The sequence below is a fragment of the Candoia aspera genome, chromosome 2, assembly GCF_035149785.1.
Source record: "Candoia aspera isolate rCanAsp1 chromosome 2, rCanAsp1.hap2, whole genome shotgun sequence".
NCBI classification, from domain to species: Eukaryota; Metazoa; Chordata; class Lepidosauria; order Squamata; family Boidae; genus Candoia; species Candoia aspera.
Window position 1 is genome coordinate 144,503,035 of NC_086154.1, and position 16,817 is coordinate 144,519,851.

Genomic DNA, 16,817 nt, shown 5'->3' on the forward strand with positions numbered 1-16,817 from the left:
CATGGACTTCCATGTGAACTGATGTTGAAATGTTCAGACATGAATAAGCTTGAAAGCCATTCTATATTTTTGTAGAATCACTGATTCCCAGTTTTCAAAGGCTTGGCAAAGTGTTCTGAAACTATAATGAATGATTTATGGAGAAGAAAACCTAACGTCACCCATCTTGCATCCACACACAACAACAGACATCCAACTGAGCTTTCCAAAAGAGAACAAGGAGGAGATCCTTGTCTGATCTGATCATCTTCCAAGTATGAAACCAATCTTGCCTGCTTCTTTGCTATCACAACATTTTTTTCAGTAATTAAAAACTACTCAGGCATTTAATCAGTAGAAAAGAGTGAAAATGTGCTTTAACTCGGTAAATTAAAGGAGATAAAACATTTATTAAAACACACATAAATCATCTGTTAAGACTGGGATAGGTTTACTCAGCCTCCGCAGCTGAGCTTCTGGGCAACATAAAGCTGAGTGAAAATGACTGGGAGGAGAAATTGGGATGGCAGGAAGCCCACTCTGTGTTTTTGGACAGAGTTTACAAACTGGCATTTGCAGACCCTTTTTTCTCCGGTTATGGGATCATGGATAACAGAATGAATTAGCATAGTATGAGCTATTGGCCATGCTGGCTGAGAACCATGGGTAATGTAATCCAGTGCACCTGAAGCATACCAGGATAGAGACAGCTGAGCTACCCTGCTTGTGTCTCTCATGAGTACAAGCAGCATTGTGTGTTTTATGCTGCCCAGATGTGAAAAGGGGTGTGGTTCAAGTCCTAGTAGTAATTATGTACAAAATGGTGGATTGCTGTTTGGGAATGAGCTTTTTCAGTGGTCTTCCCCAACTCTGTCCCTCACAAAGAACAACTGGACCCTAATTTTGGCCCTGTGCAAAAACATTTTTATCTTCCTAGGCCTTTTAACAGTATACTTTAATATTTTATCAACTCTGCTATGCAGAGTTAATTCATTTTACTTTGGTTGCTTTACTTTTTGCTGCTTAGAAATTATAGCTGTGTGCAGTATTAGCTGCTACTGTTGGTTTACATTTTTAATTTATGTTTTTAAATAGTGATTTGAATGTATTTGTGTATGTCCCCTGGAGAATAACTTCATTTTGAACAGGCAGAACATAGGAAAGTTTTAAATAAGTAAAAGACCAGCCAGCATGTGTGGGAGACAGATTCAGGGCTAACTTTCTGCCTGAAAATTGTTTATATGCAAGGTATTAATTACAGGTTGCTAGTTGTTTATGAAAATATTTAGCATACATTTCTGTCACCTGTATTTTAGATTGCCACAAGGAAGGCTGAATCATATGCAAACAATCATGTTGTTCCTTTTTGGGATAAGCAGTGTTATGCAGAGCACAGAAAAGGAATAACAAATGTGAAGCCAAAGACAGTTAAGGCATGAGTTAAGAACAAGAAAAGGAAACGCAGACAAAACCTCTTCATACCAACCCATTCACCATATATCTCCATACTTTTCTTTCCTTGCTAACCTTCCACTCCAAGCCCGTACATTGATCCTCATCCATTGCCTTTTGTTCTTTTTGAGGATCTCATTGACTCCATCTACCCATGACTTTCTAGCTCTTCTCCTTGGCTGTCAGAACACTGCATATACCTCCTAGTTGGTGGCACGCAGGTAACAGTGGGTTGGCTTGCAAGGTAATCTATGTGAGAAATCCTAGCTTGTATAGCAAAAAGTGGGCATGCCTGGGGGTAAAGCTGGCTTTGGGTTGTATTTGTGGCATACTGGCCAAAATGGTATAGAAATGACTAAGACTGGTAACCTAGTCTATACCATCTCTATCTCACAAAAAAAACCCATGAAACCCATTATTTCATTTTAGTATAGGATTGGATTGGATTGGATTTTGTTTTCTGAAAGCATTGATCAGATCTAAGTACAAGAACCATTACAAGGAATCTGTTTCCAGAACCAGCTGTGGAGATCTATGAAGATGGCTCCTAACAGAGAATCTGGCATGTTCATCAGAATGATGACATAAGCGTCGTAACACACGCTCTGCTCCTTACATATATGCAGATCATGTCGGGATGCTCACTCCATCATTTGCCTCCTTCCTATTGGAAGCACCATGGCTCCTACATTGCTATGGTGAAACTGTGACAAGTGTCCCTGGTTTATATGAAACACAAGCCATGGTTTAGGGGACAGTTAATGTGTTGTGGTGTAGTTAAAGTGTTGGACTAGACCTGGGGAGATCCAGATTCAACCCCATGGTCTGCCATGGAAATTTATCTTGGTGACTGTGAGCTAGTCACTCTCTCTAAGCTCATCCTACCTCACTGGGTTGTTATTGTGAGGATAAAAAGAAGAGAGATTCCCCTGTGCATGGGATAGGCTTTCAAGAACTAAAATAAATAAATATAGGGACGGGGCATCAGCTTTCTCTCCTTTTAGTTTTATCTCTTCAAGGCCAATTGGGGAACAGTATTTATTTGCAACTTCATTCAGTTTCCATCCTACCGACCTATGCAGTGATCAAGCAAATGTTTGCAATTATCTTTTTTCTAGCTGACATTTCCCTCTGAGGGTCTTAGAAAGCACTGAAGTCTCCATTGAGATGTTACGCAGGTTTCCCCACTCCCTTTCTTTGGAGAGTGTGCAGGGAAAGAGATTTTAAACTTCAAAAGACATCCTTGAGCTTTGGGGGGGGGGGGGACTACAGATTAGATGCTGTGCAGAACCAATCTGAAGCAAGGAGGTGAAGGCAGCTTAATGATTTAAAGAGGAATGAAAGGGAAACAGATCACTGGAGACGTGGGCGCTACCCCCGCTGAGTGTCAGGATCAGGCTGCAGATGGAGAAATCAACAGCAGAACTAGTAGACTTGGCATTTGGTGAGGGCTGAAGAGAGAGCCAATGGTCTCCAGAGGAACTGCAGGCAACCGACATGGAACTAGGTCTTACATGGGCAAACAAACATCTCTCCATTTTATGTGCCAAGTTGCCCCTTTTTCCATCTCTTACTCTCCTCTGCAACCCTGACAACTGGGTTACTTTTCATCCCACCAGGATTTATTTCCTGCCTCAGAACCATCAGAAAGAAAAATTGGAAACAGAGAGCAGTGAAAAAGGAACAAACAGTGAAAATAAACTTGGCAGGCAAGAAAAAGGTTAAGTGATGCAAATGTTCCACCATGCTTTAGGATTATGGGTATTACCCTAAACTATTGGAAATCCCCTGGGAAATTGCTCTGGGCAAATCATTTTTGCTGACTGCGCTTCAGCTTCTTTACAACAGAGGTTGCCCTTATTCGTAGGACGTCAAATTAAAACTGGGTGCAAATGGTCTTATAATTTGTGGTCTCCAAATGTCTCCAGGGGGAGAAACAATTCTCCCTTAGCAGTACCAGCAGCAACTCTTTTTAAAAAGCCCCAATCAGAGGAGGTTTAACGGAAGTATGAGAAGCCAGGGATATTGCCAGCTGCTGAAGAGATGATTCAACAAGGAAAAATAAAAACACACAAGAGGACTATTACATCCTTCCATCTTGATGCAGGGACATCAATTGCAGCATTTGTCAGATGCCACCACTGCACTTCCCTGAGCCCGTATTTATTCCCTGTCTATTTCTTGGTAGTGAAAGGTACCTCGAGAGGACTTTTCTGCAAGAGGTGATCTGACCATGATCACCATGACCAGTATGCTGTTGTTGGTTGGGTTTCCACATGGTACTAAACAGTGATATAGTTTGTCTGGTTTGGGTATATGTCATGTTTCAACTTAGCCATTGTAAAGTATGTTCTATGGCTTGGTGCTGTGTGTGAACTGGGCCACTATGGCTAGTTCAGTAAGCCAGGCATTAACACCAAGTGTAAATCTGGTCTGTGACCGTAATAAGAGTTCTGTTCTGTTCTGTTCTACCAAGTGTGAACCCGGCCTCTTTCCAGCTTTTACACATGGTGTGGTCCCATTCCATGACCAGGCATCATTCTCAGCAGGAGCAGGAGCCCACTCTAGTTTTGACGCCTCTGCATTTAGACTGCTCTTTCTCCCCACCTTCTAGCATTCTAGACAGTCAGACCCCTCTCAGTGCCTTCGCTGCACTTTTAACTCTTTACATGTTGTCTGTGGCTTTGTTGTTCTTTTTGCGCTCATTCCAAATAACTGCATTTCCATCACCAGATCCTGTGGGCCTGAGTCTGGGGGGTACAGCTTTTTTATTTTTTATTTTAACTCCTGGGCAATTGGCTGCATGTCCCCAAATTATCCCTTCTACGCAACTGCTGAGGGTATCTTTCCCCCAGCCCCCATTTATTTTCCTTTTGCTTCTGGACCAGAACCATCTTATTCCCTTCTTCCCCAGTCAGTGAATACGTAAGTGTGATTATCAGCAGTCCCTTCACACCTTATGCTTGCCATCATACAAACGACAGGCAATGATTTATGAATGGCTGGATCGTTTTCTTGAGAGGTTTTTGAAGGCTCCCTCTTTGTCAGGATGACCCCATCAGTCAATCACTGTCCTGCCACTCACTCCTTAAGTGAGATGTTGCCATGTTGATCAATACATGGCAGCTTCATCCAGATCAAGCTTTTGCCAATATGGTAGGAGGATCCTGGGTCTCCAGGCCATGTGCCATGCTCAGCTCTGGCAAGCTCTGGAATGAATGGAGAAGTTGCCACCCATTCTTTCTCATTATGGGCTGTTCCAGATGCACTTCTTCTGGGGGTTTTTTTTCTTTTGCTTTACTGCAGCCTGATCAGTAAAAGGGAAGTAGCACTGTTCTGTGTTCACCACAGACTCATGGATCAGATTTTTAATTCAAATCTCCCAGTGTAGAATGAGCAGGAAAGATTGATGGAAGTGCGTGAGTGCTCTCAAGGACTCCAACTGCAGCATGGAAATCTGCAGGCCTTCAGTGTGGCCCATAGCTACATGTATGCAGGCAGGATTTATTTCTAATTTGCAGGTGATTAAATAAGCTTATCTTCCCAAACAAGTTTTTCATACATGGTCCCAGAGGCTGAATGCTAAATCATCACTTCTTACTCATACCAAAATTTGTTCCTTTTTGTATGGACTCCCCCCCCCCACTTTTTTTTTTTTTAATATTCCTGCCTTGTTTTACTCATCTGTATTGGGTACAAAATGCTGGTAGCTCACAGTGAACACTTTTCAATGATAACAGACAGCCACATTGGCTGGAAATAATTTTTTCTTAATATAATCTGTTTCTTGTTCTTGATATTACAATCAAAAGCACAGTGCCTGTTTGCTGAAGAATTCCAAAAGAGTCTGTCTGCATCTGAAAATTAGTGACAGCGCAAGCACCAACCTTCTACTCAACTGAGTAGAAATGTAAGATATAAGAGAGATAAAGAAAAATAGACTGATGACTAGGATACACAGAATTTGGAGGAGATTGGATGATAAGGCACCATCTGCGGTGCATTCTGGAACTGAGGAACTAGAAAACACATCAGCTGGGATATTTTTTTGAAAAAAAGTACTTTCCTTTGCTAACACCGGAGGCTTATTGCATATTCTTACACCAAGCAGTGCAATTGATAAACAAGATTTTTTTTATTTAAAAGATTTTAAAAAATCTTCCAATATTTTTAAACAACTTCACCTATCAACCCTGGCTGTTAGCCAGGCTAACGAAGGGTGTTGTAGCCCAAATCAACTACAGGGCACCATGTTAGGGATGTTGGGAAAGACAGCTATTCTGACTCTGTGGAAGGCGGATGTTAAAAGTTAGGCCCTTTCATCCTGGAAATGATGAAGATGCTGATGCTGATGATGGTGATCACCACAATGTTCATGATTTCAGTGTTGCCAAAGGATACTTCTGCACAGCTGCTAATTCTCAAGGAATTAGAGGCGGGCCTTCTCTGCAACAGCCCCTGCCCTTTGGAATATCCTTCCCCCGGAAGTGAGATTGGCTCCCTCCCTCCTGGACTTTAGGAAACAGCTAAAGACCTGGTTCTGTAATTACGCCTGGGGCGGGAGGGACAGTAGCCATTCCTGGGGATGGTTAGTTTCTTAGAAGGACCCAGCTCTGCCTGCAAATCATAAAGAACTTCCAGCCATCGGGTTTTTTATCATATTTATTTTATTGTGTATTATAGTGCTTTACAGTTTTATATTTTTATTTATGTTTTATTGTAAACCGCCCAGAGTCCCTTTTGGGAGATGGGCGGCGATAAATTTGATTAATAAATAAATAAATAAATTGTTAAGGCAATAAGAAGAATCAAGATTTAAAACGCCCAACCCAGCTATTAGTATTTACAGCCATGTCTGCTAAAAACAATGTGATTGTAAGTTTGGACACTTCAGTACGGCCACAGGCTTCCCTCACCTTTCTTACCCTCTGTGGCAGTTTTGCACTGCTTGAGTGTCCTCACTGCTGCTCCAGCTGAGTATTGCAAGCAGGAAGTTTGTGCATTCTTTGCTGCTTTTGTTTTGGTTTCAAAGAAAAACCAGTGACTGCAGTGTTGGCAAAGCTGTCCTCTAGTCCCTCCTAAAGAATGGAGAGATGCTATGGCACCTTGGTTTCAGGAGGTGGGTTGAGGGGGGAGCTCCTGCTACTGAGAAGCCCCCTGCCCCACAGCTCCAGAGGAAATGCTGTTAAACTGGCTTCACAGCATTTCCTTGGGACCAACAGTAGAGCCAGCAATTTGATTGACTGAGCTGCTGAAAATCTTCCCAAGTCCGTGGTATAATGAGGACACAGGGACACAGTGTTTGGGTGTCAAAGTGTCCTTGTTTTCAGGGGGAATTAATCAGGATTATTTCAGCGGCATCAGAGCCCCAGGATTCCTTTGTGCAGTATAATCCAGATTGGGAGGAGAAAAGGTGATTCAGAGCACACGTAAGAGGTTGGGACCTCCTAAAATCAAATGCATCTTCTCCTGGGGTCACTCAACAGCACGAGACCGGGTAAAGGTGCATCTCCTTGAAGGAGTTGGCAAAGCACTTTTTCCCCTTGGAATTCCAGCTGGGTGACCTTGGGCCAGTCCCCCTCTCTCAGCCCAACTCACCTCACAGGGTCGTCATTGAGAGGAAAATAGGAGGAGGAAGGAGCATTAGGGATGTTTGCTGCCTTGAGTTATTTATAAAAATAATAAAAGTGGGATAGAAAATAAATAAAAATAAAATAAATTCAGGTCTCTGCATACCCCTTAAGAGAATTTACCACCCCAAGTGAACCACATACCAGAGTTTACTCACTCCATCATGGTGCTGAGAAGCCTTCTTCTATGATACTATTTCCATCCGTTGTTCTACTGAAGTGTTGTCCCCCCTTGAGCAAATGTCCACTGCCTTACAGTAAATAGTATGAAATAATTTGCATCATGTCCTTCTCATAGGAAAGAGCTGATCTCAAAATATGTCAGGAAAGGAGGGTTTTGTATGTCTGTGTTGGTGTGCACATGTGTGCATATGGGTGGGCATGTGTGGGAATGCAGTAAAAGAATATTCTTTATTCCAAAAGAATCCTTTTTAAGTCCTCATATAGCAAAAATAACTCCTCAGGGTTTCTGAGTGGTTAAAGCCTAATTAATATTTGATAAATAATCCTGAATAGACATGCTTGCTTTACAGCAAGAAAACTTTTTTGAGGCTGTAGACTGTATCAACCATAAATATTCATTCATTCATTTTACTGGGCTTACATCCTGCTCTAATTGTCAATCACCTCTGAGCAGCTCACATTCCTACTATACATAAACAAGGTCAAAATAACAAAAATAATTAATAATAAAAATTTTCCAATGCTGAGAAATCATAACCTTATATAAATGTACCTTTTTACACAAGAGGAATCCCTTTCAGACCATCTCCCCCTCAAAACCTGAGTTTCCTGAACTGTTTAGTAAGAGCTGCCCTCTGAAAGGGGTTCAGGCCAGGGAACGGAGTGAGCTTATTTCTAACTGTTCAGCTACTGCCAAATTCCAGTGGCCAAGCTGGGTCTGGATAAGATATATGACTCTGCTGAATGGTGTTGAAGCAGCTGCTGTAAGGCATAAGAGACCAGAATGTCTCGGCCAGGAAAGTCCTCTTTATATTTCAAACCAGGGATGGTCATCCCAGAGGCAATATGTGACCCGCTGAGCTGCAGAACTCTGGATGACTACAAGATGGCAGCAAGTGGTTATCTCTAATGGTCATCCACATCTTCAGAGGTAATTAGGTTGCCCTTGAAGCCAAGGAGATAAAATTTCAGCCTTAGGGTGCAATCCTATTTTTGAGAACAATTCAAAAATCAGCCACATTGAATTCAATGGGACCAGGTTAGTATCTATAGAATTGCAGCTTTACTGGTATCTTGCACAACACACAAACCGCGAAGTAGCCAACCACATTCAAGTTTAGCATGTTTTGTGAAGCCTGACAGTGTTATCCATTTATAGTTTCTGTGAACCCCCCCAAAAGGGGTTAGGTGAATAATCCATGATTTAGGGCACTTTTACTATTGGAAAGTTGACATTTAGTATTAGGTTGGCCCTGAGAGTATCTTCGGCTTCCTCTGCTCTTTTTTCTCCACACTGAGGGGCACTAGGAAAGCAAAAGTGTTGTCTCATTACAGCTCATTATGTTTTTCCTCAGGTGTGGTATATGGATGGCTATTACAAAGGGCGTCGTGTTCTGGAGTATCGTACCCTGAATGACTTCATCACAGGGCAAAACTTTGTCCAGCACTTGCTGCCTCATCCTTGGGCAGGCACTGGCCATGTGGTCTTCAACGGGTCCCTCTACTACAACAAATATCAGAGCAACATTGTGGTGAAGTACCATTTCCGTTCACGGAGCATCGTTGTGCAACGCAGCCTCAACACTGCTGGCTACAACAACACCTTCCCGTATTCCTGGGGTGGCTTCTCTGATATCGACTTCATGGTGGACGAGAATGGGCTCTGGGCAGTCTACACGACCAACCAAAATGCTGGCAACATCGTGGTGAGCAGGATGGACCCCATGACACTGGAGATACTACGCAGCTGGGACACTGGCTACCCCAAGCGGAGCGCAGGGGAATCCTTCATGATTTGTGGGACCCTCTATGTGACAAATTCACACCTGGCTGGGGCAAAAATCTATTTTGCCTACTACACAAACACTTCTAGCTATGAGTACACAGATATTCCCTTCCACAATCAATATTCCCACATATCCATGTTGGACTACAATCCTCGGGAGAGGGTTCTCTACACCTGGAACAATGGCCACCAGGTCATCTACAATGTGACTCTCTTCCATGTGATCAAGACTTCAGGGGAATTATAATACCACGATTGAAGAGACCTGAACTCTCTCGGTTGTCATTTTGTTCATTTTCTCTGTTATCTTAGGGAGGGTGGGGGGCACTGCCACCAAATTTTGGCCTAGGAAAACTCGGTGGCCTGGGAAAACTCCATGATGCCATTATTTCTACATAATAAATGAAAGAAATTTCATCTCTCTTTTTCTTTCTTTCTTTCTTTCTTTCTTTCTTTCTTTCTTTCTTTCTTTCTTTTTCTTTCTTTTTCTTTCTTTTCTTCTCCCTTTCTTCTCCCTTTCTCTCTCTCTCCTGTGGTTGATGATGCATGAATCTAATTTGGGGCTTCTTTGGGTGGGGAGGGCTTTTTATTTTATTTTTCGATTGATTTTATTTTACTTATTTACCAGTGGCAAATAAAGACAGTCTCGCTGAGATTGGAAGAGTTTGGGCCTTTCTTGGTTCAAATGAGTAACTTGGCACAGGGAAATATTTAGGCTTCTACCTGGAATATGATGGTTGGCTTTTCATAAAGAAACTCTGCATCTCCACCAAAGCAACAGCAGAAGAAATTTTGTCTTTGAGGCAGGTTCTTCCTCTATAAAATTTCCTCATACCGCTGAAGTTGGCTTTACCTAAAGATGTTTGAGGAACTCCGTCTTTGTGGATTTTAATTCAGATCTGATACATGTAGAACTCAGAATTTGTTATCTACCAATTCTCATAGCAAATTGCTTGTCTTTTTTTCTCCAAAGAGAACATTTCAATAAAATTCTTCAGAGTGAGGTTCTTTCACTTATTTTAGTTATGAGGAGACTGAGGGGCATATATGAATGTCTTTCTTCCATCATAAGCAGTCTGCAGCCTCCCTGACTTCTCAGCCTTCAGTTCAAATCTAAGGAAAAATGTCATGGAGAAACTTTTCCCATTGCAGCTTTTTACATCAAGAGGTGGGGGTGGCCAGGAAGCTTTAGAGCAAGGGAGAGATATGTTTTGGGAAAAAGCAACATCCACTTTATCTACCATTCCACAGAAATACAATTCCCAACTAACAATTCTTATCAAAATACATTGTAATATGAGTGGTATGCATGAGCAACATTCAGAAATGCCTGGTTTGGGAAAGAAGTATTGAAAAAATAGGTATTCGGATTTTAATGTAACAAAGAACTTGTGAAAACAGGACATGAGTTCATTCATTTCCTCTTGTCATTGTTCAGCAGTCCAAAAGGTACACTATACCATGGCCTGTTTGATGACAGGCATATAAATCTACTACAGGTGGGGAAGGACAGAGGAAAGGATCAAAGAAGAAAAGGACAGACGTTGTAAAAACAATGTATATGGGAAGGGAGTATAATTCAGTGGTACAACACCTGCATTGCCAGCAAATGGTCCTGAGTTTAATCCCTGGCATCTCCTGTTAAAACAATTGAAGTACCACAGAAAGACTTCAGCAGCTGTCAGTCAGAGTAAGGGCTCATCAAGGAGATACAAGAAATACAGATTCTCCCACCCTTCCCTCGATCCAGGTTGGGTTTTTGTTTTCATGCTTTCATGCATCACCTGAAGCAAGAGAGTTTCCAGGTGAACCATGGACCAGCCACAGAAGGAAGGTGATAATAAGGAATTGGTTGGAGAACACATGTTTCTGCATGCTCAGCTGATTAAATGAGAACCAGGTCTTCAAGTATTTTTGGAAACTTATCAGGGCTTAGAAGAGCTGGGTCCTTATAGCTGGGTGGCTGCTTTTTTGGAAAGGGGCAATGGGGTCCCTGAAGAGGACATTCCTTCAGCATACCTTCTCTCCTTGGTCTCACTGGATAGACAGATTGCAGAAACACCCATGATTATCTGGTTTGCTACATGTTGAACAAGCCTTCCAAATGGTCTTCAGGATCAGTCCCTCTGGCATGAGTTACAATCCATGTACTTCAGCAACATTTGGAGGTCTACAGAGTTCCCATTGCTGTTGGAAAAGGCTTCTTTTATGTAGAGCCCAGGAATGATAATGTAAGTCAGGGTGTCTGATCTGGTATAGGGTGGCATCTCATGAAGCAGGCAAACTCACAGCAATTATTTACACAGTGTTTTGCACGGGCAAAATCTGATGGGCAAAAAGTCTTAAAGGGTCAAATTGAATTCAGAAAGAATCATACCCTGCATTGTAGGCAAACAAGCTTTATTTAGCCACAAAAGAAAGGGAATGAAATGTTCTTCAGAAGGGTCAGATAGATCTTTCAGATTTAGTGCCCCTTTCAGCCATTGGGAGCTCCAGTCTAGGACACATCCCCCAACCTTCCACCCTGTCTCAGCTAGCAATGTGGGATGACTCTAGTCCACAGTACAAGGGAACAATTCCACCTACGATGAAGCTTGCTGTCAGGAGAACATCTCTAATGCCTGATCATGTTCATTTTGGTCAAGGCAATTAAGGACTAGCAAGCTTAGATGCAAAGTCATTGTTTTTTGTTCCTTGCAAGGTTTCCCTTCATCTAACCCAGGGGTGATATTTCTAACTAGGTTGTAGAAATAAGGCTTTGTTATGTTTACAAGAAACTCATCACAATTACCTAATTATATACCCTTCAAGTACTTAGTATTAGATGACTCATGTACATTCTACTGGTTAGTAAACACTGAAATTAACCACGGAGAACAGTGTGGATTTCGAAGCATTGAAATCCTGTGAGGCTACATTGATATACCACAATTACACACAAATCAGTCTAAGTATATATTTAACTAAAGAACCTTGCTCCGCCAACCTATTGATCAAGTTGCTCTACGGGGTTACAAATCTTCTGATTTCCACCCACCAGTACAGTCTCTTCTGTGAATAAGTAGCAGTGCTCAGCTATTCTAACTCTGCCTTATCTGTTTAACTGAACTAGAAATAGAGCAGATATATTCACTCTCAGCAGAAGCTGCTTTGAAGAGAGCACAGCCAGAGCAATGACTGATGCAGGGAAACAACAGGCATACTTTTCAGGGATGAGAGGGGTAGATTCAGGAGTCTTTATCTGTTTAGTTAATTTTGCTGGGCAGACTAGCAGTCTTCTAATAAGACACTAGCAATGCTTTTGCATATACCTGGAAGAATGAATATTGTGGCAGTCCAGCTGAACAGAATACAGCCCACCCTTCCATCTTTCCTTGATGGGTTGCTCAAGTAGCTAATACATTGCTATGAATTTCCTTTGAAAGCAAACATAATACCTTAGTTGCTAGAAAAGAGCTGTGCAAACAATTCCATTTTAACCCACCCCACATCCAGGGAATTTTGCATGTTGGAAGCAAATTAGGAATATACAGATGTTTTTAATAGTATGTTTCCCAGGGACTGGACAAACAGGGGAGGTCATGAAGAAGGGAAACAAGTCCATATCCCCATCCTGGAAATTCAGAAGTCAGGACTGTGCCTTCTTGAAAGCTAATTTTAGGTCTCCATGAATCCAGCTGCAGTGGAATCTCAGATTTAAGTTAGATTCACAACTCTGAAGAGGCTGTATTATTCATAAGCTTGATACTACATTCAAGCAACATGCTATCATAGCTTAGCCTTAATCATACTTAAGCCATTCATCTACTCAACTAACTTCATACACCATGCCAACTATGACCAGCCATGATTGCTAGTCCCAGTCTTATTTAATTAGCATTCCACCTCTTGGCTCTTGATTTCATCTTAGGAATTCTGGCACCATTAGATGCTCCTTCCCTGTTCATCTAATTGAGCCATGTCTCAATAGAAGAACGTCTTTTCTGGAATGCATGGGGATGTGTTTGGCAATCCAACGGACCATGGAGCAGAACCATGAATGTATGCTATTTTTACAGCTTGGAATCTTTTTTATTCACCAGAGTTATCCTAGAACAAAGTGCCCCTAACCATGTATATCAGGGGGCTGCAATTTTTTTTTTTCAGATCACTGGCTGCACTCCAAAAAATAGATAGGACAAGGGCAAAGAATTGACTGGGTCTAGGACAAAACTCAAAAGTGATTTAATGTTATTGCTCTTTTTTCCATAAAACTCCATCAGGTTCCAATCTCTGCTCATACCCCAGAGAACATGCATCTGGAACAGCAAAAGCAACAGGGAGTTGGATTTCAGGCAGACTGTGGCAAATGCAGAGTTAAGCATGTACATTTCATGGTTGCAAAATGCCATCTTCAAAATGACATGAGTTTTAAAGACAGATGGAGCTCTTGTGGCTTGATTACACAAACAGCAGTGTAATACATACGTTACTCAACAGTAGCCTGCCTGGCTGAAGAAGAAGGAATTGTAGTGTAGTCTAAACCCTTGGAGAGCACCAAGCTGGGAAAGGCTATTTCTAGAGGATTCAGGAGCCAAGATCTGTTAAGTTTACAGCTGAAAGGTTTCTATATAAATCTATACTTCTATAGTTTTCTTTCTATTACTATACCTGAGGCTTCCATTTCTCAGGCCTACCCACATCCACTTGGGCATGCCTCATTGTATTCAGCTTCCACAAAATTTTGGAGGACTTTCTTGTTAATGTTAACTAACTCCAGACTGTACCATAATACATGAAAAAAAAGTTTGTATCATGAGAATGGAAATATGGTACCAGTCTGATTTGAAACATATTTATGGGGTTGAAGGACTGAAGAACTTGTTGCTCAAAAGACATTTGAATAACACCTCCCAGCATCCCTTACTCTTACCTGTGCTAGAAACTGAAGTTTACCTACTGGAGTTGCTCTTCTCAATAATATAATATTAATGATCATTTTTAGGATACCTCTAAAGGCAAAGACAGAGACACATAATTAATAGACCCACTGTGGAAACATACTGCAACATATCTGAGATGTATACAGCCTCCTTCCAGAGATCAGACTCAAAGAGAATCAGTTGTCTAAAGTTTAGAGTGGAAACAGATTTGCGTGGTATACATAGATTGATCCTTGTGTTAATCACAAAGCAGCTCTCCTCCACTGTTTCAGGACCCGGCTGTGCACAGCTCTGATTGGCTGACCCTTGTATTGATCATAAAGGAATGGTCACTTTCCCTTTCATACCAGTGGTCCTACATGTGTCAACTGAGGAATAAATGGGAAGCACAAATTTCCTTCAAACGGGGGAAAGAGAAGGTAACCTTCCCTGCTTTGAAAGCCTGCTTATCTCCCCTCCACCCGAACAATTCTAAAGTTGCACAGCTGAAAAGATAAACTATGAACACAAGAAACATGCAACCTAATGATGATGTATCATATAGTGACTGCAGCTCCTGCTTTTCATTATACAATAAAAAAAACCCAGGTTATATCACTACTGGATGTGTGAAGTGGTCTGTAAATGTAGGAGATCTGCCTCCAGCTAATCTTCCATGGAATAAAATTCAAATTTATGGCCTCAGCAGATTGCACAGGCACAGGTGCCACTCATGACTTTGGAAAGACCTTTTCCCTTTGAAAAACTCAGGAAGGAAATTATAGGACAGAGTGGGAGAAAACAGTTTTCATGATGAATATCCTCCTCCATGTCAGCAAGTGATAATTCTTTGAAATCTACAACCCAATTCACCAGCTTGCACTTTGTCTGTTAATAAGGCTCTTGGCATAACTAAATGAACATTTGTTTACATGATGGAGATAGTATCACTTGTCTCAGGAACCCTTGGATACAGAGTCCTCCATTACTCAGGCCACACCAAGTTCATATGGCCTAGCACCACTTTCATATCTTCCAAGGATTTATAAAAGAAATCAGTTTCCCCCAGTCCTGGATCACCCCAGATCTCTGTCTGTCCCTTTTGCTCCACCCCTGCCCTACCTCCTCTTTCTCTGGTGTTAATTTGCAACATGTTCTAGCATGATTTCTTAAAAAAAAATCCATTTTTATAGCATTTATTCTGAGATCTTTTTAATTGAAGTTGAAATTTAATGTAGAAGCTCTCATAGGGCAAAAGTCCCAGAAATAGAAAAGGAGGGTGGAGGAGTTTCAAATCATTCTAGCCAGAATCCCAAACTGAGTCAACTGAAGATCCAAAGATGCAGTGGAGATTTGCTATCATGAGGACATTGCCAAGGTGGACTTGAAAATTTTTCCATAGGCTTCCATTGTCTTCCTAATAGTTTCCAAATCCAAAGGAACAAGAACAGCTACAAAAACCAATGAACCATTCAAAACAAAACTAATACGTGAGAACTTCTGGCCAAAGAAGTCACTGTAGTCCAAGCCCACATCATACAAAATGTTGCATTTTGAGTGCCACGCCTCCAGCGGAAGCAATCAATATCTTCCTACAAAGACACAAAACAATTTTGTTGAATTAATTGTAATCTATATACTACTTAAACTCTTGTATCTATTTGATATTTTGTAACCTTTAACTGGGTGAAATGGTACATTTAGGGCAACAATTTTTGAACCAAGGTACCTCAAATTGTTTAACTTACAGAATGTGTCCAAAACCCAGGCCCCATAACTCCCGTGGAATGGAAATTTGGCAAATTTTATAAAACATTTTATGGCATAAAATTATCATAAAACATTTTATGACATAAAACAAAATGTCATAAAACATTTCCTGTGGTCAGCTCCTGATGTTTGACTATGCTATACAGTTCAACATTGGCTACTTTCAGGGCAGATACATCTCTCCCTGAGATTTCCAGTGAAGGCAGTACATTAGAAGCTCTGCCATTGTTGAAGGCACTGAGGAATCTGGCAAGGAAACAATGACCCCACAGGTCATGGGTTGTCTAGTATTAATTAATGTAACAATATCATAAAATTATCCTACTTTGGAAACATTATGCAAAAACCTGGCTCTCTGCAAAAGGCTCTAATGCTGGGAACGGTGGAAGGAAAGAGAAGAGGCCAACCAGCAGCAAAGTGGATGGACACAGTCCATGAGTGAATCATTGGGAGACTTGAAAAAACAGGATAGGGATAGATCATCATGGAGAAAATCTATCACTGTGGATGCTAGAAGTTGAAAACAACTTGATGGCACATAATCAAACAAACGAACAATTCTAATCTAATAATAATTAACAATAGAAATGTGACACATAGGTTTCAGAACTGGGCACATTCTTCCCCTTTACTCTTGAATATCAAATTTTGTATATTATAGCAACCATAAAGGGACGCGGTGGCGCTGCGGGTTAAACCGCTGAGCTGCCGATTGGAAGGTCGGCGGTTCAAAACCGCGCGGCGGTGTGAGCTCCCGTTGCTCGTCCCAGCTCCTTCTCACCTAGCAGTTCGAAAACATGCAAATGTGAGTAGATCAATAGGTACCGCTTCGGCGGGAAGGTAATGGCGTTCCGAGTCGTCATGCTGGCCACATGACCCGGAAGTGTCTATGACAACGCCAGCTCCAAGGCTTAGAAACGGAGATGAGCACCGCCCCCTAGAGTCGGACTCGACTGGACTTTACGTCGAGGGAAACCTTTACCTTTACCTATAGCAACCATATATAAATAATTACTATTGACTTATTATTTTGTAAAAGGCATATTCAATTCTTTAATACTAAGGGGTGGTCATGAAGCACTTAGGGTGCTGGCTCTTACTTAGACACCAACAAGG

General features: G+C 41.5%; 1 protein-coding gene across 1 annotated transcript in view; it reads left to right on the forward strand.

Annotated features, from left to right (window-relative positions):
* The window catches only part of OLFM2 (olfactomedin 2), a 173,114-nt gene extending 163,598 nt beyond the window's left edge, over positions 1-9,516 (forward strand). The window contains exon 6 of the mRNA XM_063293986.1: positions 8,600-9,516. Within this exon, the coding sequence (XP_063150056.1) occupies positions 8,600-9,277 (678 nt within the window). The 3' untranslated portion in view covers positions 9,278-9,516. The remainder of the gene's footprint in view (positions 1-8,599) is intronic.
* The last annotated feature ends 7,301 nt before the right edge of the window (positions 9,517-16,817 follow it).